The sequence below is a fragment of the Camelina sativa genome, chromosome 18, assembly GCF_000633955.1.
Source record: "Camelina sativa cultivar DH55 chromosome 18, Cs, whole genome shotgun sequence".
Lineage (NCBI taxonomy): Eukaryota > Viridiplantae > Streptophyta > Magnoliopsida > Brassicales > Brassicaceae > Camelina > Camelina sativa.
In genome coordinates, this window is record NC_025702.1 from 16,297,868 (window position 1) to 16,325,602 (window position 27,735).

General features: G+C 39.5%; 7 protein-coding genes and 2 pseudogenes across 8 annotated transcripts; 4 read left to right on the forward strand and 5 right to left on the reverse strand.

The window, feature by feature from the left end:
- On the forward strand, positions 2,102–4,923 carry LOC104761999 (IRK-interacting protein-like). 2 transcript variants are annotated; one of them, XM_010485208.1, is made up of 3 exons: positions 2,102–2,205; positions 3,114–3,248; positions 3,339–4,923. In XM_010485208.1, the coding sequence occupies exons 1-3, from the start codon at positions 2,159–2,161 to the stop codon at positions 4,837–4,839; spliced, it is 1,683 nt and encodes a 560-aa protein (XP_010483510.1). In that variant the 5' UTR covers positions 2,102–2,158; the 3' UTR covers positions 4,840–4,923. The 2 variants fall into 2 exon arrangements, with proteins under 2 accessions (XP_010483510.1, XP_010483511.1); XM_010485209.1 differs by having other exon boundaries at positions 3,342–4,923.
- Positions 4,896–7,814, reverse strand: LOC104761998 (mitochondrial uncoupling protein 2). The gene is made up of 9 exons (XM_010485207.1): positions 7,467–7,814; positions 6,850–7,068; positions 6,652–6,730; positions 6,414–6,547; positions 6,233–6,331; positions 6,018–6,122; positions 5,416–5,490; positions 5,236–5,322; positions 4,896–5,130 (listed from the first exon to the last, which is right to left on the reverse strand). The coding sequence occupies exons 1-9, from the start codon at positions 7,545–7,547 to the stop codon at positions 5,092–5,094; spliced, it is 918 nt and encodes a 305-aa protein (XP_010483509.1). The 5' UTR covers positions 7,548–7,814; the 3' UTR covers positions 4,896–5,091.
- Positions 9,701–13,278, reverse strand: LOC104762002 (annotated as a pseudogene).
- Positions 13,441–14,629, forward strand: LOC104762003. Its single transcript, XM_010485210.2, has 3 exons — positions 13,441–13,803; positions 13,934–13,976; positions 14,205–14,629. Exons 1-3 carry the CDS (start codon positions 13,525–13,527, stop codon positions 14,336–14,338), a joined length of 456 nt encoding a protein of 151 aa, XP_010483512.1. The 5' UTR covers positions 13,441–13,524; the 3' UTR covers positions 14,339–14,629.
- Positions 16,043–17,900, reverse strand: LOC104763562 (neutral ceramidase-like). The gene is made up of 5 exons (XM_010486921.1): positions 17,674–17,900; positions 17,098–17,462; positions 16,806–17,014; positions 16,397–16,720; positions 16,043–16,314 (listed from the first exon to the last, which is right to left on the reverse strand). Exons 2-5 carry the CDS (start codon positions 17,409–17,411, stop codon positions 16,043–16,045), a joined length of 1,119 nt encoding a protein of 372 aa, XP_010485223.1. The 5' UTR covers positions 17,412–17,462; positions 17,674–17,900.
- On the forward strand, positions 18,063–19,257 carry LOC104762007. The gene is made up of 3 exons (XM_010485214.2): positions 18,063–18,425; positions 18,556–18,598; positions 18,827–19,257. Exons 1-3 carry the CDS (start codon positions 18,147–18,149, stop codon positions 18,958–18,960), a joined length of 456 nt encoding a protein of 151 aa, XP_010483516.1. The 5' UTR covers positions 18,063–18,146; the 3' UTR covers positions 18,961–19,257.
- Positions 20,665–21,655, reverse strand: LOC104763565 (calcium/calmodulin-dependent protein kinase type II subunit gamma-like). The gene is given in 2 exon segments (XM_010486922.1): positions 20,665–20,992; positions 20,994–21,655. Coding segments are annotated over 2 exon segments (990 nt in total).
- LOC104762006 lies at positions 22,651–23,845 on the forward strand. Its single transcript, XM_010485213.2, has 3 exons — positions 22,651–23,013; positions 23,144–23,186; positions 23,415–23,845. Exons 1-3 carry the CDS (start codon positions 22,735–22,737, stop codon positions 23,546–23,548), a joined length of 456 nt encoding a protein of 151 aa, XP_010483515.1. The 5' UTR covers positions 22,651–22,734; the 3' UTR covers positions 23,549–23,845.
- Positions 25,253–26,693, reverse strand: LOC104763566 (annotated as a pseudogene).

Here is a 27,735-nt window from a genome sequence, read left to right on the forward strand (position 1 = left end):
TTTTTTTTTTTTTTTTCTTTTAATTCACAGATAAAATGTGGAAAAATAAAAATTAAATTCTTTGGAATATTATTAAGGGAGGAAAAATACGTTAAAACGACAGCGTATTAGTCTGTCTGTCAGCATCTCTGATATGCTCTAAATTATTCTTGTCTGATTGAGATATTTAATTTAATTTTTTCCTTTTATCAAAAATATTTTCTGTATAGGCAATAAGGCTTGCTTACGCTTCGGCCCATTAATATAAAACTATCATAGGCCCAAATTTGAACAAAAATAAAAAGAAAGACGGAGAGTTTTTGACTTTTGAGGGGTTTACTTATACAGGTCAAGAAGAGTAGAGGATTTTGAGATTGTTGTTCTTGTGTGTTGTGTTGGGTCATAATTGCATCATCCCTAATTATGCGACGAAACTGAACCAAAATTGCAGACGTATTGAGTGATCTTGACTAGTCGAACGACTTGGCTTTTCTCACTTGATACGACGGTGTGTGAGTGTGACTATGCGGCTGTGACCTAATAATAATAATCGATTTTGTCGTCGACGTTTGAGCTTGTGGAGATTAAGATCAACGCACGCTGCTGCCACTACAGTCACCTGATTCACAAAGTCCCTCCCAGATGAGAACAAACGGAAAAAAAAAACACGGTTTACAAAATAATATGTCTTGTCTTGCACAGCAGTGATATTAAAACGTATAGGTGGATCTATATTTTTTCTATTTTATACGGAAAAAAGTATGAACGTAACTAGTTCATGATCATGATACATTACATATACTATACTATCATGTATTCATGTGTGTGTGTGTGTGGACGAAGAAAACAAAATGGCCAAATTCAATGAGAGTAGAAGAATAAAAGAGAAAGAAAGATGTAATTAAAGGTGAGTCCAAAAGATTGGTAAAACACAAATGCTTACCAACAGATTCATTTTTTAGAGACACCACACATTTTGTCTCCGGACCTATTCATGTCCTACGCCTTTGGACGCACCCTTTCCTCTTATATCCTATTATCATCGTATATATCCTACACATAATATTTTATGATTACACGATCATATACATTGGTGATTTCTATATAGCCATTTTTTCGGAGATTAGTAACATTATTGAAAGAATTTGTACCAATTAAGCTAGTTCAAACCAGTGGAAGATATGCCTATATATATATTCACAAATATACAAAATACTAAATCATTTTAAGTTGCGAGCTTATAGCTAGATTAGCTTAGCTAGTGAAATAAAAATGGATGCAACAAAAGAAAAATATTTGAAAATTTGACAACATGTTCAAAGATAGTTTACAACAAGTACCAACCAAACTATGCCACTATGGTCATCACTGTTTCTCCTAAAACGTAATTTAAATGTTAGTACAAGAGAATCCATAAAAGAATAGAGAGTACTGGATTTGCCAACAATGTCGGTTGGATTATAATAAGTTATACTCTCTCAATGGCTTCCACTTTTGTTTTTAAGTGAATGTATGGGCCGGTGTATATATATATATATATAACGTACCAAGTACTGATCAACTGATGCTACGTTACTTAACATTGATACCAAAAAAAAAAAAAAATTGAGGATACGTTGACGTACACACAAGAGAGACACATAGAAACCGACTCCAGTAATTAAGCTAATGTATCTTTCTCGCAAACTTATAATAATCATATTAAGTAAAAGTTTAGATTAAAAGAAAAATTATTTTGGAAGAAGATAAATATATTTATAAGAAGGCATGCATCTCTTATTTATATTTTGTGACAATTTCAACTGAAATCGTATTGACGTGTTGTTGGATCGTATTTATAAATTCGTGAGCGTTTCTGATTGTAACTCCAGTTTCGATCCTGGATATTTTCTCAGTGAAGTTTATAAGATTTGTGAGAAGAAACTAGACAACAAATGGCTAGATGTTGAAACATTAAAACAAGGAAAAATCCCACCCCTCAATTATAATCTCATAATTTTTTTAATAATAGTGTTTGATACTTGTCACATCCAAACCTTTGTTTCCTCATTGGCCTATTTTTCTCTCAAATCTTCGATTGAGAATATGCTCTAGCTATATATACACATATGGGTAAACTATGAACCTTAATATAATAAAGAGTTCATCTCTTTGTCTCTAAAAGAGAGAAGGAGAGAAGATGTTGCCAGGGATACTTTTATGCTCACTTAATCCCAGGAATCACAGGTGAGTTATTAATTTCAGTTTTTTATTTACGTTGGATTATAACTTTTGATTAATACACTTTGTTGTTTTAATTAAGTATGATTTGATTAAAGTGTTTTCTTAACATGTGTTTAATAATGATAAAACTTGGATAATTGGATTTATCATATCATTAGTATATGAAAGAAAGAGACAATAATTTGTACATGATTTTGGAGTAAGGCAAGATCCATGTCGTAACTTTATCTGATCATCACTTTCTTGTCCAATCAAAAGAGAGATTAACAAAAAAAAAATCTGAGATAATCGCCACTTACTTCACTTTTGTCTTTTAGGAGAGAATACACAAGATAAACTAGTATTATTTTTTATTTAGTCAAAGAAAAACTTTTATAAAAAAGTTAAGTCATCAAAGGATAGAAAGCTATACTGTAATTACCAATTTTTGAAAAGGGAAAAAAATGAAAAGATGTGATAAACAATTGCTTTTGTAATTCCAACTTAAATATTGTTTTTTATTGGCATATATTGTATTTTTTTTTGGAATATTGGCAAATAAATAAATAAAAAGAAAAAGGAAAGAGGAGAGCATGTGCATGGGTAAAAGATTAAAAAATTGTCGAAAGACCCAAAACTATCCCCTAGTACCCAAATCGAGGCACACCTTTTACGAGTCGCATCATTTACAATTAAAAATAGTCAGGGGTCAAAACTCAAAGGGTAATTACGTAATCTTCAATCAGTTCTTTAGTGGTCTTCTCTTCTCTTCTCTTCTCTTCTCTTCTCTTCTCCACACTAAGTCACTAACTCTCTGACACTGACTCTTGAGAAATTTGGATAAAATTCATAAAAAATCATTCGACGGCCGGAGAATTTATTATTCCGGTGGTATAAACTGACGGAGTTGGTTTGCTCTCTCACTGTTGCAGTAAAAAGAAGAAGAATGATCGAGAGAGCTTAGATACTGAACCTAAGGACATTGAGTACTGGTACTCAGTTCAGTTCAATCGAGATCCTCCTAGATTTGCTCTCAAATCGGATAACACCACTCACCATTCCCGCAGGTTTAGCTTCCGTCGTGTAAAACTCCCCGTTGATTTCACAATTTCTGGTAATCTCAACCTTTTTTTTTTTTTGTGATTTTTGGTTGCAAGTAGGAACGGCGGCGAATTTAGCAAGGCGAAGAAGCGAGGAGAGATGGCGAACAAGGTTTCTAACTTCTCGGATCTGATTCAACGAGTGACTGCTTCTTGTTTGTTGCATCCGCTCTCCGCCGGCCGGCAAGATCTATCTGGTAATCGCCGGGAAGAGTACGATTCCGAAGAAGAGATTCAGTACGAGGACGCTTTGGAGAAGGAGGATGTGAAAGATGAGACTATTAGGGTTAAGAGCAAGAGCGGGGTGAGCTTGGAGACGGTTCAGGAGATGGAGATGGTGATGGATGAAGTATTCACCGCGGCGGCTGCTTTGAAGAGAGCTTACGTGGCGCTTCAGGAAGCTCATTCGCCGTGGGATCCGGAGAAGATGCACGATGCTGACATGGCTATGGTGGCTGAGCTGAGAAGGATTGGTTTGTTGAGGGAAAGATTCAGGAGGATGAGAGGTACCGGAAGTGGTGGTGGTGGCCGGAGGAAAAACGACTCCGGTAGAGGATTGCTGAGAGACGCGGTGGCGCCTTATGAAGCCGTCGTGAAGGAGCTGAAGAAAGAAGTGAAGGTGAAAGACACTGAGATTGAGAATCTCAAGGAGAAAGTCAAAGCGGCTACTTCTATGGCCAATGGTACCGGAGGAGGCAAGAAACACCGATTGCTTTCTAGCCGGAAAGTGAACTGCTCCACGCAGATCGCTGTATCTCCGGTACCGGAGTTATTTGAGATGACTATGATTCAGGTGAAAGAAGCATCAAAGTCTTTCACAGGGATTTTACTGTCTCTCATGCGAGCTGCACATTGGGACATTGCAGCAGCTGTTCGATCCATTGAAGCTGCTTCAGCTGCATCAGATGGAGTGTCAGCTTCTTCGTTTGCATCCTCGGTTCAGTCCTCTGTCCCGAACCAACACGCGAAATTTGCTCTGGAGTCTTACATCTGTAGGAAAATCTTCCAAGGATTTGATCACGAAACGTTTTACATGGACGGAAGCCTCTCTTCTCTTATCAACCCGGATCAATACCGTCGTGACTGCTTTGCACAGTTCAAAGACATGAAAGCAATGGATCCGATGGAGTTGCTAGGGATATTACCAACTTGCCATTTTGGTAAGTTCTGCTCAAAGAAGTACCTTTCTATCATTCACCACAAAATGGAAGAGTCGTTGTTCGGGGACTCGGAACAGCGGGAGTTGGTTTTAGCTGGTAATCACCCAAGAAGTCAGTTCTATGGAGAGTTCTTGGGGTTAGCCAAAGCCGTCTGGCTGCTTCATCTCCTGGCCTTTTCGCTTGACCCATCCCCGAGTCACTTTGAAGCAAACCGAGGAGCCGAGTTTCACTCTCAGTACATGGAGAGCGTTGTGAGGTTCTCGGATGGCCGTGTTCCTGCGGGGCAAGTTGTTGGGTTTCCTGTTTGTCCAGGATTCAAGCTTAGCCATCAAGGGAAAGGATCAATCATCAAATCCAGAGTTTACTTGGTTCCAAGGGCTTCAACTGGTTTCATTTGAGTTCCACTGTGTGTTAGTAATGTTATGTCGAGTTATCAACCTGGTTTTGGAAAATGTTGAAATAAAGAGTCCGTTCATTATAAAGAGTTCTTGCAAAAAAATTGAAGAAAAATTCAAAATTGGATAAATGTTTCTATATTTAATCTAAATGACAAAGCTCACACATAACATATATGTTTTAATTCTAACAATTCGAGGGGTTTTAGAAGGGATTATGTAAATAAGGTATGATTTTTTCGAGGGATCTCAGTATCAATCGTACAAGACTTCTCTTAGAAACACTTTTTTCACCTGTCACAAAGTAAAGGTGAAACAGAGAGAACAAGATTAAATAAAAGAGTAAAAACCCCAAATTCATCAAAAGTAAAATGAGAATAGGAGAAGGATTAAATTTACTTGTTCTAGTGTGAGGAACATAATGACGTTCCAGGTTCCTAGCCGTGTAAAATTCGGGAGAAATCCTTTGTAGAATGCCATGATCCCCTGTAAAATATACCAAAAACAAAACATTCATGATTGTATTCAAAGAGATAGATTGGTAAATCCGTAAATGTGAACCGGGCAATAGACACCAACCTCTGTCTTCATGGTTTTGATGAAGCAATCGATTGTGTTTCGGTAAGTAGAGTCACCCATCATTCTAGATTTTACCTGAAACAACATATAAAGAAATAACCATGGCCGTTCCAAGGGCATATACCACAAACCATCAATCATTTTGCTTCTTTTAGTAATATTTTTATCTTTTCTCTACAATCTAATATCTCTCCTTCAGTAGAGCATTACTATCTAATAATGCTGCTTTTACCAAAGTCAAATCACCAAGTAAGAGATCAGAAACATAAATTGTGGAAGACACAAACATGTGAAACGCTCATTGTCACGTTCAAGGTAGTGCTCTGTCCATTCAGTATCATTATCCTTCTAAGAGATATTATGTGATACGAACTCAATCCTTGCCACAAATCTATAATAGAACTCAAATCAGTACTAGTCTCTTTTGTTTTGTTCCCCAGAATATCATTAATTTAGGCATTTAGCACTTTGATTTCAGATCTGTCACTTCTCTCTAAAAGTTATATTACATATACCACTACCAAAAAAGATGAGGCGAGAGCCATATTGATCTTGTAATTTTGTTGTTGGTTTTATGTAAAAAGAAGAAACTGTATGCTTACCACATCAATCGGAGAACCAATACAGACAGCGAAGAAGCCTGCAGCTAAACCAGCTAGTAGATGAGTTAGAACACTGTCTCTGAAGAATGGAATTTTCATAATTGTCTGCATATGTATGGAAGTATTAGAACAAACAAAGACTAAACAAACACCAAAAGAAGCCAAAAATTATTCTACACAACAAGAAAAACGATTCTTGAGAAAGAAATATTCACCTCCTTTATTTGATCATAACTAGCTAGCTCTGCAGCATTTACAATAGCATTCCGAGCAATATTAGGACCAAGTCCAGTCCATAGCGCACTAACTCCTTCCTGTTTTATTCATCAAAAGGCTATAAATCTCTCTGCTAACCAAGTATTTTTGACATTGTTATTTGCAGGTTAATTTACTAACCAGCTTCACTATGGTGAAATAAGCATCTACAGCTCCTGCATAACGCCTAGGAACCCCAGCCGGTAGTTTTCCTTCTGATTGAAGCCGAACTTTAACAAGATCAGTTGGATTAGCTACTATAATAGCTATAGCTCCTGTTGTCACACACACACACACACCAAAAAAAAAAAAAAAATTCCCCTTTATTACGTCTTTCCTTCACTAGAGTTAGAGGATCAAAATCAAGAAGTGAGCTCACCAGTTAACAAAGCTGCAAGAATCTTTTGGTATAATGGAATATCACCAATAAAGTCACTTCCAACCAAAAAAGTCTTGACCTGGCCAGATATAGCAAAGTAACCAACTCATCAGATATAAGAAGAGAGAATCCCAAATATATATATATATATATTAAAGAAAAAAAACCCCAGAGAAGGAAAGTAATGTGAGAACTCACAGGCTCATATAACCCAATCCTTAAGCCACCATAGATGCATTGACGATGAAGTCCTGCAATGACACCTTTCCAAAGCCCAGAAATACCTTCTTCTCTTGCTATGGTAGTTAGTGTACCAATTGAGCCTCTGTACTTGGGTAAATTGTCACCATCTCCAGTAGGGATCTTTCTTTGAAGCTGAAGCCTTACTTTGGCTGTGTCTAACGGTACTGTACATAACTGCAACATTGTTCATACAAATATGAATCAGGAGATTTGACTAAAAACTACAAAACAGACTTAAAGGAGTAAAAAAGCAAACACAGAAAAAAAGTCAAATTTCCAAAACACTAAAGCTATTAAGAGTCTATGTAGCTCATTTAGAGTTATTACGATCTCATAATTGGGACTCAAAAAGAGTCGTAGACTAGACCAGGTTAGCTTCTTTATCTTCCACAGCTCAATTTCAAAGAGAGTCAACAGAACAACAACAAATCTGAAGGAAAAAAAAAGTGATCTGGCTTGTTCAACCAGTGACAGTGATGAATCGAATTCCAAGAAATTTCACCGACGCAAAATGACAAAAACCCAAAAAGGAGGAGGAATCATCTCAATCTCTCATCTATTACAAGAGATACCTCTGCAAAACAAGCAGCGAAAGCGCTGCAAATGAAGGTTTCAAGGAACGAAATCTCGATCCTTGGTTTGAAATCCGCCATTGTTAATTGCTAATACAAAGATGGGGAACAAGATAAGCGAAATCTGGGGATGCACCGATTGGGCAAACACAAAATTTTTTAAGAACTTGCAATTTTCTTCTCTCTGACAACAACGATGATTGATTTGATAAAAAGTATTTATCTTTAAAAATGGGTTTTCTCAAATGATTTGGTTTTTATTTAGAGTAGTAATGAAGAAAAGTGAGTGAGCGAGATCGAGATTTAAAAAAGCAATCTAATGGCGTAACGAATTCACACATAGTACAGAGTCTCTCTCAATCCCAGTGTTCAAGAAAGCGGTCTAGGCGGCCGTCTAGGCGCCGTCTAAGCGCTAGGCGCTCAGCAGACGCTTAGATGACCGCCTAATCCGCTTAAAATTACATACATTTTATTTTAATATTTATTTTTGATTTTTAAATTACACATAATTAAATTATTATGTTTTATATCTATATACGTAATTATAAACATTTATGTTATTAATATAACTTAAATAAATGTATTTTTCTTACCGTTGTTTATATTTTTTTATTTTTATAACATATATTTTAATATAATTATATATATATAATGTTTTATGTTGTAAACGCCTAAACCGCCTAAAAACCGTCTAGGCCCCGACTAAGCGTTTTAGGCGTTAGGCGTTGGGTCACCGCCCAGATACCGCCTAGCGTTTTCTTGAACACTGCTCAATCCCAATCTTTGGTGTTACTATTTTCGCTATTAAAGTTTCCTTTTTTTTTTTCCTTCTGTAACTAAACAGAGTGATTAGAGAACAGAGACCCTCTTCCTCGTCTGGAAGGTTTACGTGCATAACTGTCATATGTTTTAGTTGGAGACCCTCTTCCTCAACTGGAAGGTTAGGTATGATGAAACTGCCTTTATGTTTTAAGGTGGCAGAACCAAAGTGAGTGATTCTATATTCCAATAGGTCTATGTTTTACTCGATTCACACCACTCAAGATATGCCTCTAGATTCCCATCCACGGGAGTTATAGTAAGCTCATGTAGTTTTTAAAAATAATTTGATTTAGGCATAATTTATGCAACAGAATAGCAAGAATCACATAATACAAGTTTTCTTTTAGAAGGCATAAAACGACCAAAATATTTAGCAGTGTTTTTTCTTGGCTTCAGCTTTTTTTTTGGTCAAGCTCAGCAATCATACTGTCGAACATAGCTGTCCTGTAATATAAAAATAGCAAAAGAAAACAACAAATTTAATTAATGACAAGTTACGTTCTTAACTAACTAACTAGGATTCAATACTAATCATCAAGAATTAAATTTATGTACCTGGGCTGTCTACGACCACCCCTAGTTTCAATGAATCTGTGGTACATACGCTTTCTTCCAACGAGAACACAGCGTTCACTTCCAATTATACGACTAGCTCTTCCAACCTCAAGCTTCAGACTTCCCAAGTAACTTCCATCTAGTGCTAATGCCTTCTTTTTGTCCAGGTTCTCTCTTGGGGTTTGTGACTTCTTGCTCGTATTTTTTTTTTTTTTTAAAGTTAAAATGCAAACGAAAATATGTTTCTTTTTTTTTTTTTGGTTCCAGATTTGCTTTCATAAATGGACGAAAATCATTGTAGAATCTTTACGAAGATGAATTGTAAAATATTACAGTTTTTTGCTTCTTCAGATTTACTATCTCCAAATCATCCGACTCCCTCTTAGCTACAAGTAAAAGCAACAAAAACAAAGTTCAAATATCAAAACGTTCCAATCTCATTATTCAAAAATCAATATATGCATGTTTTCTAATACGTTGATGGGTTTAAAACATGAAATCCCTTCTTTACCTCGAGCAAAAAAAGGATATACAGCAAAGAAACACAAGTTTCTAACCTTTGTTAAGGCTCCCTTGCATAGTTGCATTATCAACCTAAATATCCGAAACAAAAACGAAAGTCCACTCAAATCGTGAAGAAACCATTTCTAGAGAACAGAAAAAGAAAAAAAAAATTGCTTGCTATAGAGGAAGAGAAGATTACATTGGTGCATGCCGTGGAGGATTCGTCGTGCCCCTTACCCATGGAGAAAAGTATTCGATAAAAAAGACGAGCGACGGCGATACGTATTTTACATAGAGAGGCTGCGTATTTATAAAACCTTCTTTTTATCTTGGTTTTTTCTTTTTGGTCTAATTTTGTCCCGGTCTGTATTCTTCTTTCTATACAAGATAAAAAAATATTCAACTGGTTTAGGGTTTTTCTACATTTAGCTATGGAAGTTTTTGCTAGGGATGTGTAAGAAGACTATTCGTGTTGTTTCATTTCAATATACAACAAAGGCACTAGATGAACCAGCGAAATGGTGAATGGAACTCAAAGGTGTTTTAGCTGAACCAAAGTGAGTGATTCTATAAACGCCAGGTGATGCTGTTTCAGGGATTCTCCATTCGATACTCGCTGTGCTCTGCGTGCTAAGTTTGAACGGTCTTGACCACTTAAACCGGAGGCAAAAGTCGTTGTCATCATAAACAGGTATCCATGTCTCTCTTCCTTCTAGCCACCTCTCAACAAGCGCGAAAGTCCCTTCCGTCATCAGGTCGTTTCTCGGGTTTGCTGACCGGAACTGAACCGTCACTATGTCAGTTCCCTTCCTTAATTTGGCAGCGCGAGGAACATCTCCGAATGCAGTACCAATTGGCGTCATATCCGCAACCACAGGTGTTAGTAAGCTTATTTGCTTGTGAAGTAGGTCAGGTGGCTGAGGACCCGGGTCAGTGGCTTGACCAGATAGAAGATCATTTGCTAGTTTCTTGAATTCTTGAATGTATCCGCTTAGCGTGTGAGGTCCATACAAAGTTGATGCACCCTGACAAAAAAGTAGAGTTGGTTTAAGAGCATGAAATCAAGAGAGATCCAACCTCTTCCTTCTTATCTCATCAGCCTCTCACCTCATATCTCTGCACTTGGTATTCCTCAAATGTGGCGATATACTGCGAGTATGAATTGGTTAGCCCAGCTATGACCACGCTGAATTCTCCTCCGTTGCTGCCTTCCTTAAGCACTGTTTTCACAGCATCACGTAGTCGCCTCCCTGCCATTGTTGTGAATTCTTGCAAGCAGAACCAAAGAGAAAGGAAATTACTAATGTTTTACATCAGTCCTGAATATGATGGGGGAGTCTGGAATACCTCCTGGGACGCAGAGAATCACTAGCTGGCCAATGCGGAGGATCTGAACTGGTAATATTGACGGCTGAAAATGGATTAATAACCAGACAGAGAGTTAAGTGGGAAGCAATTTAAATTCATTGCAGCAAAAGCATTAGGATGAACAGATTATGCTCACCGCCCAGTTGTATGGTTGTTTCATTTCACCGGTATCAAGCAATATGGGTTTAGGTCGCTGGCACCGGACCTGTTCCTCCAGAACGGATTTCCCTGACACAAAGTAACAACATAAAGTATAGTAGTAAACATCTTATTAGCAAGTTAGAAGGGAATTTGGGGTTTACCTGATCATCTCCTTGTTTAAAGTCAAATGCCCCAGGTCCATCAGTTGTTCCTGCAGCAAAACCAAAACCCATTGCAGCTGGACATGTTTTCACCACTTCGGAACCTCCATCTTGTCCATCAATCGTCACTTCAAGCTGAGAGAAATCAACAAAAGCATGGCGATGGTCAACTTTTCCTTGTATCTTCTCAGAGGCTTTAGTAAAAAGATCCGCAGCCTTCTTGAACTGCCTCTCTCCAATTAGGCGCGTACTCTCAAATTCATCAGGGTAGCTGAAACATTTAGTCATGCCTATTTATACATCTAACAAGCTTTCTCTAAATACCATATTGAACTGAGTGAGAAAAAGAATTTTCTGTGATTGGTTTTTGCATTTCTGAAAGGAAAAGTGTGCAATTATGAATAAGATACCCTGGTCCACGGCCGTAGCATTTTTCGTTCTTTCCACCAGAAGTACTGTGGTTGAAGTCACAAGGCAGGCCTGTGTCTATACAGAAGGCTCCCAAAACGTTCGGACTAACATCTCCGCAGTTAGTTTGACAGAAGGCAGAGACAAAGCTAGGTTTGTCAGCGTGTCTGAATCCACTTCTGACTCGTCTAGCAACGCTTGACATCCTTGTAACGGTTTTACCGCCTGCAGACGGTAAAGAGGACGCCATTTCCAGCACATCTTGATCTGCAATGAAAGCAACAAAAAGGTTAGTTTTACAATAACACACCATTACTAAACTATTGGAGCTATGGTTACTTACACTTACCATGAGGATCTGTGATTATGCTTGAGACTCTTCTATGAGATTCAACATCATAAGACACGCGACTTTCTTTTTGTTCAAACCAGTCTTCCATGATACGTTCTGCAGTGCCTTTGTTGTCCCCGCTGATCAAGGAATTTGTGCGGCTCATCGAAGTGCCATGAGTTGCAAACCAATTGAAACTACCGACAGGACCCCAGCGATCATCAACGAACTTGACAAGTGTCATCTCTTTATCAACATTATATTCATATCTACTACGTTCATGTGCCGGATTGTTAAGGTATGCGCTGGGACTACGGTTCACACCAGCATCCAAGAGCTCCCCTGCAATTTCAGCTCCAAAAGCAATGTCTTTAGAGAAAGAACTAATGAATAATAAAAAAATTTGCCACAAGCTGAATAAGCTCACCTTTGTTGATTAAAATGGACCCGGGACGAAGATTTTCATGAGCTTGTATGATACTTTGCTCTATACCATCCACAAGAGCATTAAACGATTGATGAACAAACCCGAGAGATGTAACTAAGTACAGAATGTATTGGAGATAACCCCCTGGACCAGCATGAGTATGAGTTCCACTAATTGCAACATTTTCCTCCGTATAAAGCTCACCGTACCTCCAAGGAAGTTAAAATAGAACTTTTGAAATTGAGTTTAATCTGCTTAGCATGTAACAAACTTACAAGATAGACCTACCTACCTCTTTTTTAATCTTTCAATCACTTTGATAGTCACAAGCTGTGACGCCATACCAGCATCAAGATTAACAAAAGCAATTCTTTTCTTGTCTGGCTCAGCCACGATGAACGTGCGAGCTCTGAGCCTGAAGTGAACACCGGATGTTACTTGTTCCATGTTAGCATATCCCATCATGTTGACATCAGCTGCAGGCCCCGTGATGTCATAGCTTCCAAGACCGATCAAATAATAGGAATCCGTGAATACACATTTGATCTTCAGCAGAAACAGCAAGAACAATGTGCACTTCATAATAGACACAGACCGCGTCGTCATCTTCACACTCGATGTGGATTAACAATCACTTCTTTCCCGTTTTGGTCCTTCCTAGAGAAAGCATATGCCAACGTAAGCAACACAAACAAACACACACACACACACACACATCTTTCATGAATCTTAATTATTAAACCCAAGAGATTATCCAACCTGAAGAAGGATAAGAGGTAACGCAAGCCTCATATGAACAAACACATCATTATGAACCAATTCAGAAACAAACAAGTGTATACTTTTTTAAGTTGATGAACACACTAACCGCAATTATAGAGAGCGACCCATTTGCAGGGAATGATAGAAACCAATCGGTGTGAATGCTATGAAGCAAAACAAAGGTGGCAGGATTTGAAAACTCAATAAAGTTTTCGTTTTTTTTTCTTAGAACAACGATGAGAGTCTGTGAGTAAGAGTAAAGTTTGAGGAAAGTACTAGTTTTTTAAGGTTGCGGAGAAGGAAAGCTTCCCAATTTCAGCTGTTCTGACTGACTTCTGAGTCGTTCTCAATTCGGTTTTGACTTCTCATTCGACTACTTCTAATTTTGCAAAGTTCGGATCTTTTAGGACACGTTTGTCAAAATGCAGAAGTAATGGGGTTAAATTTTAATTTATTAAATATTATTGGGTTTGTTTGTGAATGAACCAAAACTTGTGGGTTGTTCTTCTCTCCTTCTCTTCAACCTCCTCAGTCGCCGATCTTCAACAGTGGGGGGTGAAACAACAATAGAGCGATACAATGGCGATGAGCCTAATGAACAGAGCAATCTCAAGAACCGAAACCGTCGGTGCTTTCAGACTATCGCTTAATCTCCTTAGGAATTTCTCTGCGGCGCCGGCGGCATCTCCTACGTCGAGTGAAAACCCTAGCTCCGATGCGAATAAACCTAAAAGAAGAAAGAAGAAGAACTTAATCGAAGTCGCTCAGTTCTTACCTAATTGGGGAATCGGATACCATATGGCTAAAGCTCACTGGAACGGAATCTCTTATGAAATCACTAAGATCAATCTCTACAAGGTCCCTTCTTCTTCTTCTTCACTTTCACTTACTGTTTTGTGTTCTCTTTCGTGTTTGATTGTAAAGCTTACATTTTTATATGCTGAGAAGATGCATTTGGGGTTGTGTTTGATTTTGGATTCAAATGCAGGATGGTAGGCATGGAAAGGCTTGGGGGATTGTTCACAAAGATGGTGAGTTTTTTTTTGTTCCTCACTTGTTTAGTAATGTTAAGTTACCATATCCATTGATCTCAAAGGTTGAAGCTTTTCGTTATATGTATGGAGTGTATGTAGGGTGGAGTTGTTAGGAGTAGCCATATCTGAAACTCTGATATTTCACAATTTTGCTTGCATTGGTGTTGAGATTTTGATTTCTCAGTTGCAATTTAGTTGATTCACTTAGCTATTCTCAAAATGCAGGATTGAGAGCTGCAGAAGCTCCAAAGAAGATAAGTGGAGTTCACAAACGCTGTTGGAAGTATATCCCAAATCTGACAAAGGCTGCTCCTGCAACAAACTCTGCAACCGCTGCTGCTGATGTTCAAGCTGCCTGATATGTTTACTTCCATTGTTCTGGGTACTTCTCGATATATCTATTTGCGGTTTCTTTAATTATTATAAGATGCAGTTGTTGTTTATTTGAATTCGTCGATAGCTTTGTAGGAAATGATCCAGAATCTAAGGATGATGATCGCTTTTTTTTGTTCCATCTTGGTTTTGATTTTGATGTGCCTGCATCCGAGAATCACTGGGGATAGGGTTTTGCTACTATTAAGTATGGTTTTGTTGTGTAGGAGACCTTCTGGTTTTAAACATCTAATAAAAGGATCCAATTACCAGTGGCATATGAATTTAGAACCACCAGACTTAGTGACGTTCAAAGCAATCTCAAATTTCCAATATCTGAGAACCTCCATGTCGCTTGAACATGTGGGGAAATTATTTGATTTGTAGTCTCCTCTTTAACAAACAACATCTTTTCGGATATTTGGAGTTTCTAGATATTCCACTTAAGCACGGGATTCTAATTTGGTAATTCTCCTGATCTTGCATCACAGACTTTACCACCCTCGTTTTGTTATTCGCCTTAATGGAAACAATTTTTTGGTTGAACGTGTAATATTCTGGAAGAGTGATCTCCAATGGGTGTGATACTTGATGCAGAAGTATGAAGATATGATAAATACAGTGTGTAAAGCTGGTCGCACAAAACATGGTCAGCGTTATCCTACTTCTATCATTGTCCCGTGGCACAAATCTGTATGGTTTAAAGGCAACATTCCCAAGCATGCCTTCATCACTTGGGTAGCGGCTTGGAATAGGCTCCATACAAGGGTCAGACTAAGAAGTTGGGGATTGGCAGGCCCCTTGACGTGTGTCCTCTGCAACAACCACAATGAGACGAGGGATCATTTGTTCTTTGAGTGTAGCTTCAGTAGTGAAATCTGGAACCACTACACTTCAAGAGCTTCTCTGATACCTCCAATACCCTTTATGGATTGCCTTACCTGGTTGCAGACGGCCTCGAGGAACAAACATGTTTCTCTCATCCTCCACCTGATTCATCAAATTTCTATATATCTCATTTGGCGAGAGAGAAACAACCGGGCTCACCTTGCCTCTCCTCCGCCGGCGCATCTGCTCATTAGAAAGATAAAGCCTCTCCTCAGAACACGCCTCCTCCCTCTTTCGAAAGATCAGCCTTGTCATTCTAACAGGCCTTCTCCTCTGACAACTTGGTTCTCCTTGTTTCAAAGTGTTGTTGGCTTTTGTTAGTTAGTTGGTTTTTGCAGGTTGTTACACCCTGGAGCAAGTCGCTTACTACGTTTGTTTTCGGCCTGTGTGCTGTAAGGCTTTAGGCCTTGTAATATTACGCTCGGGCCTGTGTGCCTGCTTGGGCTTTCGAAGCCTAAAAAAAGAGGCTGGTCGCATAAAAGAAGCATGTATATTGGCAGATAGGATAAACAGAGAGATGAAGCGAAGTGCTAGGGAGAGATGATCAGGAGGACAGTGATGATCAATGGTTTGAGGAAAGTGGGGAAAGCAGATTTAGCAATGAAGCTAATTAATGAATAGCAAAATCGGGATTGGTTATGAGAGAATATGGCTAGTGTTAAAACTAAGGCATTGTCAAGTTTAAGGACTCTGCTTTGATGATACTTTTGAATTTTGATAATTGATACGTTTGAGTTTAAGAAAATTTAATTACTTTACATGGAAATGTTTTACTAGAAAACCAAGAGATTGCAGGAACAAAATCAGATGTGTACATACAATATTTTACTGATAACAGTTATCTTCTTTCTTTTTGCTCTAGCAGACGAGCGACAATCTGCTTCCGTCTGAGTCTCCCCTGCTTCCTCACGCCTCTCAAGTTGTGAAGAAGAATCTGGTGAAGGCAGTGACCTCTTTGGGCTTGAGTCTCGAAGTTTTCCATCTGTTTCAGNTCGTCTAGCAACGCTTGACATCCTTGTAACGGTTTTACCGCCTGCAGACGGTAAAGAGGACGCCATTTCCAGCACATCTTGATCTGCAATGAAAGCAACAAAAAGGTTAGTTTTACAATAACACACCATTACTAAACTATTGGAGCTATGGTTACTTACACTTACCATGAGGATCTGTGATTATGCTTGAGACTCTTCTATGAGATTCAACATCATAAGACACGCGACTTTCTTTTTGTTCAAACCAGTCTTCCATGATACGTTCTGCAGTGCCTTTGTTGTCCCCGCTGATCAAGGAATTTGTGCGGCTCATCGAAGTGCCATGAGTTGCAAACCAATTGAAACTACCGACAGGACCCCAGCGATCATCAACGAACTTGACAAGTGTCATCTCTTTATCAACATTATATTCATATCTACTACGTTCATGTGCCGGATTGTTAAGGTATGCGCTGGGACTACGGTTCACACCAGCATCCAAGAGCTCCCCTGCAATTTCAGCTCCAAAAGCAATGTCTTTAGAGAAAGAACTAATGAATAATAAAAAAATTTGCCACAAGCTGAATAAGCTCACCTTTGTTGATTAAAATGGACCCGGGACGAAGATTTTCATGAGCTTGTATGATACTTTGCTCTATACCATCCACAAGAGCATTAAACGATTGATGAACAAACCCGAGAGATGTAACTAAGTACAGAATGTATTGGAGATAACCCCCTGGACCAGCATGAGTATGAGTTCCACTAATTGCAACATTTTCCTCCGTATAAAGCTCACCGTACCTCCAAGGAAGTTAAAATAGAACTTTTGAAATTGAGTTTAATCTGCTTAGCATGTAACAAACTTACAAGATAGACCTACCTACCTCTTTTTTAATCTTTCAATCACTTTGATAGTCACAAGCTGTGACGCCATACCAGCATCAAGATTAACAAAAGCAATTCTTTTCTTGTCTGGCTCAGCCACGATGAACGTGCGAGCTCTGAGCCTGAAGTGAACACCGGATGTTACTTGTTCCATGTTAGCATATCCCATCATGTTGACATCAGCTGCAGGCCCCGTGATGTCATAGCTTCCAAGACCGATCAAATAATAGGAATCCGTGAATACACATTTGATCTTCAGCAGAAACAGCAAGAACAATGTGCACTTCATAATAGACACAGACCGCGTCGTCATCTTCACACTCGATGTGGATTAACAATCACTTCTTTCCCGTTTTGGTCCTTCCTAGAGAAAGCATATGCCAACGTAAGCAACACAAACAAACACACACACACACACACACATCTTTCATGAATCTTAATTATTAAACCCAAGAGATTATCCAACCTGAAGAAGGATAAGAGGTAACGCAAGCCTCATATGAACAAACACATCATTATGAACCAATTCAGAAACAAACAAGTGTATACTTTTTTAAGTTGATGAACACACTAACCGCAATTATAGAGAGCGACCCATTTGCAGGGAATGATAGAAACCAATCGGTGTGAATGCTATGAAGCAAAACAAAGGTGGCAGGATTTGAAAACTCAATAAAGTTTTCGTTTTTTTTTCTTAGAACAACGATGAGAGTCTGTGAGTAAGAGTAAAGTTTGAGGAAAGTACTAGTTTTTTAAGGTTGCGGAGAAGGAAAGCTTCCCAATTTCAGCTGTTCTGACTGACTTCTGAGTCGTTCTCAATTCGGTTTTGACTTCTCATTCGACTACTTCTAATTTTGCAAAGTTCGGATCTTTTAGGACACGTTTGTCAAAATGCAGAAGTAATGGGGTTAAATTTTAATTTATTAAATATTATTGGGTTTGTTTGTGAATGAACCAAAACTTGTGGGTTGTTCTTCTCTCCTTCTCTTCAACCTCCTCAGTCGCCGATCTTCAACAGTGGGGGGTGAAACAACAATAGAGCGATACAATGGCGATGAGCCTAATGAACAGAGCAATCTCAAGAACCGAAACCGTCGGTGCTTTCAGACTATCGCTTAATCTCCTTAGGAATTTCTCTGCGGCGCCGGCGGCATCTCCTACGTCGAGTGAAAACCCTAGCTCCGATGCGAATAAACCTAAAAGAAGAAAGAAGAAGAACTTAATCGAAGTCGCTCAGTTCTTACCTAATTGGGGAATCGGATACCATATGGCTAAAGCTCACTGGAACGGAATCTCTTATGAAATCACTAAGATCAATCTCTACAAGGTCCCTTCTTCTTCTTCTTCACTTTCACTTACTGTTTTGTGTTCTCTTTCGTGTTTGATTGTAAAGCTTACATTTTTATATGCTGAGAAGATGCATTTGGGGTTGTGTTTGATTTTGGATTCAAATGCAGGATGGTAGGCATGGAAAGGCTTGGGGGATTGTTCACAAAGATGGTGAGTTTTTTTTTGTTCCTCACTTGTTTAGTAATGTTAAGTTACCATATCCATTGATCTCAAAGGTTGAAGCTTTTCGTTATATGTATGGAGTGTATGTAGGGTGGAGTTGTTAGGAGTAGCCATATCTGAAACTCTGATATTTCACAATTTTGCTTGCATTGGTGTTGAGATTTTGATTTCTCAGTTGCAATTTAGTTGATTCACTTAGCTATTCTCAAAATGCAGGATTGAGAGCTGCAGAAGCTCCAAAGAAGATAAGTGGAGTTCACAAACGCTGTTGGAAGTATATCCCAAATCTGACAAAGGCTGCTCCTGCAACAAACTCTGCAACCGCTGCTGCTGATGTTCAAGCTGCCTGATATGTTTACTTCCATTGTTCTGGGTACTTCTCGATATATCTATTTGCGGTTTCTTTAATTATTATAAGATGCAGTTGTTGTTTATTTGAATTCGTCGATAGCTTTGTAGGAAATGATCCAGAATCTAAGGATGATGATCGCTTTTTTTTGTTCCATCTTGGTTTTGATTTTGATGTGCCTGCATCCGAGAATCACTGGGGATAGGGTTTTGCTACTATTAAGTATGGTTTTGTTGTGTAGGAGACCTTCTGGTTTTAAACATCTAATAAAAGGATCCAATTACCAGTGGCATATGAATTTAGAACCACCAGACTTAGTGACGTTCAAAGCAATCTCAAATTTCCAATATCTGAGAACCTCCATGTCGCTTGAACATGTGGGGAAATTATTTGATTTGTAGTCTCCTCTTTAACAAACAACATCTTTTCGGATATTTGGAGTTTCTAGATATTCCACTTAAGCACGGGATTCTAATTTGGTAATTCTCCTGATCTTGCATCACAGACTTTACCACCCTCGTTTTGTTATTCGCCTTAATGGAAACAATTTTTTGGTTGAACGTGTAATATTCTGGAAGAGTGATCTCCAATGGGTGTGATACTTGATGCAGAAGTATGAAGATATGATAAATACAGTGTGTAAAGCTGGTCGCACAAAACATGGTCAGCGTTATCCTACTTCTATCATTGTCCCGTGGCACAAATCTGTATGGTTTAAAGGCAACATTCCCAAGCATGCCTTCATCACTTGGGTAGCGGCTTGGAATAGGCTCCATACAAGGGTCAGACTAAGAAGTTGGGGATTGGCAGGCCCCTTGACGTGTGTCCTCTGCAACAACCACAATGAGACGAGGGATCATTTGTTCTTTGAGTGTAGCTTCAGTAGTGAAATCTGGAACCACTACACTTCAAGAGCTTCTCTGATACCTCCAATACCCTTTATGGATTGCCTTACCTGGTTGCAGACGGCCTCGAGGAACAAACATGTTTCTCTCATCCTCCACCTGATTCATCAAATTTCTATATATCTCATTTGGCGAGAGAGAAACAACCGGGCTCACCTTGCCTCTCCTCCGCCGGCGCATCTGCTCATTAGAAAGATAAAGCCTCTCCTCAGAACACGCCTCCTCCCTCTTTCGAAAGATCAGCCTTGTCATTCTAACAGGCCTTCTCCTCTGACAACTTGGTTCTCCTTGTTTCAAAGTGTTGTTGGCTTTTGTTAGTTAGTTGGTTTTTGCAGGTTGTTACACCCTGGAGCAAGTCGCTTACTACGTTTGTTTTCGGCCTGTGTGCTGTAAGGCTTTAGGCCTTGTAATATTACGCTCGGGCCTGTGTGCCTGCTTGGGCTTTCGAAGCCTAAAAAAAGAGGCTGGTCGCATAAAAGAAGCATGTATATTGGCAGATAGGATAAACAGAGAGATGAAGCGAAGTGCTAGGGAGAGATGATCAGGAGGACAGTGATGATCAATGGTTTGAGGAAAGTGGGGAAAGCAGATTTAGCAATGAAGCTAATTAATGAATAGCAAAATCGGGATTGGTTATGAGAGAATATGGCTAGTGTTAAAACTAAGGCATTGTCAAGTTTAAGGACTCTGCTTTGATGATACTTTTGAATTTTGATAATTGATACGTTTGAGTTTAAGAAAATTTAATTACTTTACATGGAAATGTTTTACTAGAAAACCAAGAGATTGCAGGAACAAAATCAGATGTGTACATACAATATTTTACTGATAACAGTTATCTTCTTTCTTTTTGCTCTAGCAGACGAGCGACAATCTGCTTCCGTCTGAGTCTCCCCTGCTTCCTCACGCCTCTCAAGTTGTGAAGAAGAATCTGGTGAAGGCAGTGACCTCTTTGGGCTTGAGTCTCGAAGTTTTCCATCTGTTTCAGTGATGTCACTGTTCGCTGGGCCTGGGCTAAAAAAGGTAAAGCTTGGCATGGAGGGAACTCCAGTTGATGAGAAGCCAGCTGAGGTTGATTCCGGTTGTTTCCCATCAAAAGAAAACCCACCAAAACCGGAATTTGGCAGCAGGTAAGAAAGACGAGAATGATGATTTACAATCGTAACCTGTTGTTTTTGATTGCTCTAATTGTGCCATGCTAGAGCTATAATCTTGTTCTCGAGATACGCATTGTGTGGAGAAAGAGCATCCACCACCATTCTCCAATCCTTCACAGCCAAACCCATCCTGATCATATCCTGATTCAGATAATTGCTCCATCCACCACGAGTGAGCTAGAACTTCATCAGCTGATAACCTTTGGGAAGGATCAACACAAAGCATCCCCCGGATCAAATCCTTAGCGTATGAAGTTATATGGTCCCATGGCTCTTCAGAAAAACTCAAATCTGCAGCCGTGACAGCATCAAAAATCTTTGAGTTAGTCTCTCCCCAAAAGGGAGGTACTCCACTGAGAAGAATGTACAAAATAACCCCTGCACTCCATACATCAGCAGCTTGGTTATAATATCCCCCTGACAACACTTCCAGGGCTACGTAAAAAGGACTGCCAACTGTGCCGCTCAACTTTTCCCCAGGCTTTATATAGGTTGCCAGCCCAAAATCAGCCAATTTGATAGGAGATGAAGAAGAAATTGTGGCCATAAGAATGTTCTCAGGTTTCAAATCTCTGTGTACAATACCGCTATCGTGACAAAACTTGACCACNATTGAGTTTAATCTGCTTAGCATGTAACAAACTTACAAGATAGACCTACCTACCTCTTTTTTAATCTTTCAATCACTTTGATAGTCACAAGCTGTGACGCCATACCAGCATCAAGATTAACAAAAGCAATTCTTTTCTTGTCTGGCTCAGCCACGATGAACGTGCGAGCTCTGAGCCTGAAGTGAACACCGGATGTTACTTGTTCCATGTTAGCATATCCCATCATGTTGACATCAGCTGCAGGCCCCGTGATGTCATAGCTTCCAAGACCGATCAAATAATAGGAATCCGTGAATACACATTTGATCTTCAGCAGAAACAGCAAGAACAATGTGCACTTCATAATAGACACAGACCGCGTCGTCATCTTCACACTCGATGTGGATTAACAATCACTTCTTTCCCGTTTTGGTCCTTCCTAGAGAAAGCATATGCCAACGTAAGCAACACAAACAAACACACACACACACACACACATCTTTCATGAATCTTAATTATTAAACCCAAGAGATTATCCAACCTGAAGAAGGATAAGAGGTAACGCAAGCCTCATATGAACAAACACATCATTATGAACCAATTCAGAAACAAACAAGTGTATACTTTTTTAAGTTGATGAACACACTAACCGCAATTATAGAGAGCGACCCATTTGCAGGGAATGATAGAAACCAATCGGTGTGAATGCTATGAAGCAAAACAAAGGTGGCAGGATTTGAAAACTCAATAAAGTTTTCGTTTTTTTTTCTTAGAACAACGATGAGAGTCTGTGAGTAAGAGTAAAGTTTGAGGAAAGTACTAGTTTTTTAAGGTTGCGGAGAAGGAAAGCTTCCCAATTTCAGCTGTTCTGACTGACTTCTGAGTCGTTCTCAATTCGGTTTTGACTTCTCATTCGACTACTTCTAATTTTGCAAAGTTCGGATCTTTTAGGACACGTTTGTCAAAATGCAGAAGTAATGGGGTTAAATTTTAATTTATTAAATATTATTGGGTTTGTTTGTGAATGAACCAAAACTTGTGGGTTGTTCTTCTCTCCTTCTCTTCAACCTCCTCAGTCGCCGATCTTCAACAGTGGGGGGTGAAACAACAATAGAGCGATACAATGGCGATGAGCCTAATGAACAGAGCAATCTCAAGAACCGAAACCGTCGGTGCTTTCAGACTATCGCTTAATCTCCTTAGGAATTTCTCTGCGGCGCCGGCGGCATCTCCTACGTCGAGTGAAAACCCTAGCTCCGATGCGAATAAACCTAAAAGAAGAAAGAAGAAGAACTTAATCGAAGTCGCTCAGTTCTTACCTAATTGGGGAATCGGATACCATATGGCTAAAGCTCACTGGAACGGAATCTCTTATGAAATCACTAAGATCAATCTCTACAAGGTCCCTTCTTCTTCTTCTTCACTTTCACTTACTGTTTTGTGTTCTCTTTCGTGTTTGATTGTAAAGCTTACATTTTTATATGCTGAGAAGATGCATTTGGGGTTGTGTTTGATTTTGGATTCAAATGCAGGATGGTAGGCATGGAAAGGCTTGGGGGATTGTTCACAAAGATGGTGAGTTTTTTTTTGTTCCTCACTTGTTTAGTAATGTTAAGTTACCATATCCATTGATCTCAAAGGTTGAAGCTTTTCGTTATATGTATGGAGTGTATGTAGGGTGGAGTTGTTAGGAGTAGCCATATCTGAAACTCTGATATTTCACAATTTTGCTTGCATTGGTGTTGAGATTTTGATTTCTCAGTTGCAATTTAGTTGATTCACTTAGCTATTCTCAAAATGCAGGATTGAGAGCTGCAGAAGCTCCAAAGAAGATAAGTGGAGTTCACAAACGCTGTTGGAAGTATATCCCAAATCTGACAAAGGCTGCTCCTGCAACAAACTCTGCAACCGCTGCTGCTGATGTTCAAGCTGCCTGATATGTTTACTTCCATTGTTCTGGGTACTTCTCGATATATCTATTTGCGGTTTCTTTAATTATTATAAGATGCAGTTGTTGTTTATTTGAATTCGTCGATAGCTTTGTAGGAAATGATCCAGAATCTAAGGATGATGATCGCTTTTTTTTGTTCCATCTTGGTTTTGATTTTGATGTGCCTGCATCCGAGAATCACTGGGGATAGGGTTTTGCTACTATTAAGTATGGTTTTGTTGTGTAGGAGACCTTCTGGTTTTAAACATCTAATAAAAGGATCCAATTACCAGTGGCATATGAATTTAGAACCACCAGACTTAGTGACGTTCAAAGCAATCTCAAATTTCCAATATCTGAGAACCTCCATGTCGCTTGAACATGTGGGGAAATTATTTGATTTGTAGTCTCCTCTTTAACAAACAACATCTTTTCGGATATTTGGAGTTTCTAGATATTCCACTTAAGCACGGGATTCTAATTTGGTAATTCTCCTGATCTTGCATCACAGACTTTACCACCCTCGTTTTGTTATTCGCCTTAATGGAAACAATTTTTTGGTTGAACGTGTAATATTCTGGAAGAGTGATCTCCAATGGGTGTGATACTTGATGCAGAAGTATGAAGATATGATAAATACAGTGTGTAAAGCTGGTCGCACAAAACATGGTCAGCGTTATCCTACTTCTATCATTGTCCCGTGGCACAAATCTGTATGGTTTAAAGGCAACATTCCCAAGCATGCCTTCATCACTTGGGTAGCGGCTTGGAATAGGCTCCATACAAGGGTCAGACTAAGAAGTTGGGGATTGGCAGGCCCCTTGACGTGTGTCCTCTGCAACAACCACAATGAGACGAGGGATCATTTGTTCTTTGAGTGTAGCTTCAGTAGTGAAATCTGGAACCACTACACTTCAAGAGCTTCTCTGATACCTCCAATACCCTTTATGGATTGCCTTACCTGGTTGCAGACGGCCTCGAGGAACAAACATGTTTCTCTCATCCTCCACCTGATTCATCAAATTTCTATATATCTCATTTGGCGAGAGAGAAACAACCGGGCTCACCTTGCCTCTCCTCCGCCGGCGCATCTGCTCATTAGAAAGATAAAGCCTCTCCTCAGAACACGCCTCCTCCCTCTTTCGAAAGATCAGCCTTGTCATTCTAACAGGCCTTCTCCTCTGACAACTTGGTTCTCCTTGTTTCAAAGTGTTGTTGGCTTTTGTTAGTTAGTTGGTTTTTGCAGGTTGTTACACCCTGGAGCAAGTCGCTTACTACGTTTGTTTTCGGCCTGTGTGCTGTAAGGCTTTAGGCCTTGTAATATTACGCTCGGGCCTGTGTGCCTGCTTGGGCTTTCGAAGCCTAAAAAAAGAGGCTGGTCGCATAAAAGAAGCATGTATATTGGCAGATAGGATAAACAGAGAGATGAAGCGAAGTGCTAGGGAGAGATGATCAGGAGGACAGTGATGATCAATGGTTTGAGGAAAGTGGGGAAAGCAGATTTAGCAATGAAGCTAATTAATGAATAGCAAAATCGGGATTGGTTATGAGAGAATATGGCTAGTGTTAAAACTAAGGCATTGTCAAGTTTAAGGACTCTGCTTTGATGATACTTTTGAATTTTGATAATTGATACGTTTGAGTTTAAGAAAATTTAATTACTTTACATGGAAATGTTTTACTAGAAAACCAAGAGATTGCAGGAACAAAATCAGATGTGTACATACAATATTTTACTGATAACAGTTATCTTCTTTCTTTTTGCTCTAGCAGACGAGCGACAATCTGCTTCCGTCTGAGTCTCCCCTGCTTCCTCACGCCTCTCAAGTTGTGAAGAAGAATCTGGTGAAGGCAGTGACCTCTTTGGGCTTGAGTCTCGAAGTTTTCCATCTGTTTCAGTGATGTCACTGTTCGCTGGGCCTGGGCTAAAAAAGGTAAAGCTTGGCATGGAGGGAACTCCAGTTGATGAGAAGCCAGCTGAGGTTGATTCCGGTTGTTTCCCATCAAAAGAAAACCCACCAAAACCGGAATTTGGCAGCAGGTAAGAAAGACGAGAATGATGATTTACAATCGTAACCTGTTGTTTTTGATTGCTCTAATTGTGCCATGCTAGAGCTATAATCTTGTTCTCGAGATACGCATTGTGTGGAGAAAGAGCATCCACCACCATTCTCCAATCCTTCACAGCCAAACCCATCCTGATCATATCCTGATTCAGATAATTGCTCCATCCACCACGAGTGAGCTAGAACTTCATCAGCTGATAACCTTTGGGAAGGATCAACACAAAGCATCCCCCGGATCAAATCCTTAGCGTATGAAGTTATATGGTCCCATGGCTCTTCAGAAAAACTCAAATCTGCAGCCGTGACAGCATCAAAAATCTTTGAGTTAGTCTCTCCCCAAAAGGGAGGTACTCCACTGAGAAGAATGTACAAAATAACCCCTGCACTCCATACATCAGCAGCTTGGTTATAATATCCCCCTGACAACACTTCCAGGGCTACGTAAAAAGGACTGCCAACTGTGCCGCTCAACTTTTCCCCAGGCTTTATATAGGTTGCCAGCCCAAAATCAGCCAATTTGATAGGAGATGAAGAAGAAATTGTGGCCATAAGAATGTTCTCAGGTTTCAAATCTCTGTGTACAATACCGCTATCGTGACAAAACTTGACCACTTGCATCAATTGCTTGAAGAGCACCCTAGCACGGAACTCGGGATACCTTCCATATTTCTCGAGCCTGTCAAAAAGCTCACCGCCTGCGCATAGTTCCATCACAAGATGCACGAAATCTTCCTCGTAAACCGCTTTAAGATTCACCACGTTGGGGTGCCCCCCAGCTAGTTTGGCCATTATAGAAATCTCGAGTTTGATACTCTTCATGTCGTCTTGTGTAACAAGTCTTCTGTCTTTAGAGATAGTCTTGCAAGCAAGCCTCTCTCCAGTTAACTTATCAGAACAGACTCTTACGACACCAAACTGACCGCAGCCTAACTGTTCCCCAAGCACATATCGATCTTTTAAGTTGGAAACGTTTACAGGAGGAGGGTTTAGAATGGTTTCTTCATCAGTAAGGCTTGCAACTTTAAAGCAATTGCAGAACTCAAATAAAAGCGGGCTCGTATTCTCCTTAATATCAGCTATGTCCATACNGTCGTCATCTTCACACTCGATGTGGATTAACAATCACTTCTTTCCCGTTTTGGTCCTTCCTAGAGAAAGCATATGCCAACGTAAGCAACACAAACAAACACACACACACACACACACATCTTTCATGAATCTTAATTATTAAACCCAAGAGATTATCCAACCTGAAGAAGGATAAGAGGTAACGCAAGCCTCATATGAACAAACACATCATTATGAACCAATTCAGAAACAAACAAGTGTATACTTTTTTAAGTTGATGAACACACTAACCGCAATTATAGAGAGCGACCCATTTGCAGGGAATGATAGAAACCAATCGGTGTGAATGCTATGAAGCAAAACAAAGGTGGCAGGATTTGAAAACTCAATAAAGTTTTCGTTTTTTTTTCTTAGAACAACGATGAGAGTCTGTGAGTAAGAGTAAAGTTTGAGGAAAGTACTAGTTTTTTAAGGTTGCGGAGAAGGAAAGCTTCCCAATTTCAGCTGTTCTGACTGACTTCTGAGTCGTTCTCAATTCGGTTTTGACTTCTCATTCGACTACTTCTAATTTTGCAAAGTTCGGATCTTTTAGGACACGTTTGTCAAAATGCAGAAGTAATGGGGTTAAATTTTAATTTATTAAATATTATTGGGTTTGTTTGTGAATGAACCAAAACTTGTGGGTTGTTCTTCTCTCCTTCTCTTCAACCTCCTCAGTCGCCGATCTTCAACAGTGGGGGGTGAAACAACAATAGAGCGATACAATGGCGATGAGCCTAATGAACAGAGCAATCTCAAGAACCGAAACCGTCGGTGCTTTCAGACTATCGCTTAATCTCCTTAGGAATTTCTCTGCGGCGCCGGCGGCATCTCCTACGTCGAGTGAAAACCCTAGCTCCGATGCGAATAAACCTAAAAGAAGAAAGAAGAAGAACTTAATCGAAGTCGCTCAGTTCTTACCTAATTGGGGAATCGGATACCATATGGCTAAAGCTCACTGGAACGGAATCTCTTATGAAATCACTAAGATCAATCTCTACAAGGTCCCTTCTTCTTCTTC

Bases quoted from the DNA above. Each gene is read 5' to 3' on its own strand.
- LOC104762007 (XM_010485214.2), top strand. From the start codon at position 18,147: ATGGCGATGAGCCTAATGAACAGAGCAATCTCAAGAACCGAAACCGTC. The intron at 18,426-18,555 runs GTCCCTTCTTCT...ATTCAAATGCAG, and splicing joins CTAAGATCAATCTCTACAAG to GATGGTAGGCATGGAAAGGC. The intron at 18,599-18,826 runs GTGAGTTTTTTT...CTCAAAATGCAG, and splicing joins GGGGATTGTTCACAAAGATG to GATTGAGAGCTGCAGAAGCT.
- LOC104762003 (XM_010485210.2), top strand. From the start codon at position 13,525: ATGGCGATGAGCCTAATGAACAGAGCAATCTCAAGAACCGAAACCGTC. The intron at 13,804-13,933 runs GTCCCTTCTTCT...ATTCAAATGCAG, and splicing joins CTAAGATCAATCTCTACAAG to GATGGTAGGCATGGAAAGGC. The intron at 13,977-14,204 runs GTGAGTTTTTTT...CTCAAAATGCAG, and splicing joins GGGGATTGTTCACAAAGATG to GATTGAGAGCTGCAGAAGCT.
- LOC104761999 (XM_010485208.1), top strand. From the start codon at position 2,159: ATGTTGCCAGGGATACTTTTATGCTCACTTAATCCCAGGAATCACAG. The intron at 2,206-3,113 runs GTGAGTTATTAA...TCACTGTTGCAG, and splicing joins CTTAATCCCAGGAATCACAG to TAAAAAGAAGAAGAATGATC. The intron at 3,249-3,338 runs GTTTAGCTTCCG...TTTGGTTGCAAG, and splicing joins ACCACTCACCATTCCCGCAG to TAGGAACGGCGGCGAATTTA.
- LOC104762006 (XM_010485213.2), top strand. From the start codon at position 22,735: ATGGCGATGAGCCTAATGAACAGAGCAATCTCAAGAACCGAAACCGTC. The intron at 23,014-23,143 runs GTCCCTTCTTCT...ATTCAAATGCAG, and splicing joins CTAAGATCAATCTCTACAAG to GATGGTAGGCATGGAAAGGC. The intron at 23,187-23,414 runs GTGAGTTTTTTT...CTCAAAATGCAG, and splicing joins GGGGATTGTTCACAAAGATG to GATTGAGAGCTGCAGAAGCT.
- LOC104761998 (XM_010485207.1), bottom strand. From the start codon at position 7,547: ATGGCGGATTTCAAACCAAGGATCGAGATTTCGTTCCTTGAAACCTTC. The intron at 6,548-6,651 runs GTGAGCTCACTT...GTGTGACAACAG, and splicing joins TCTTGCAGCTTTGTTAACTG to GAGCTATAGCTATTATAGTA. The intron at 5,323-5,415 runs GTTGGTGTCTAT...TATATTTTACAG, and splicing joins TCAAAACCATGAAGACAGAG to GGGATCATGGCATTCTACAA.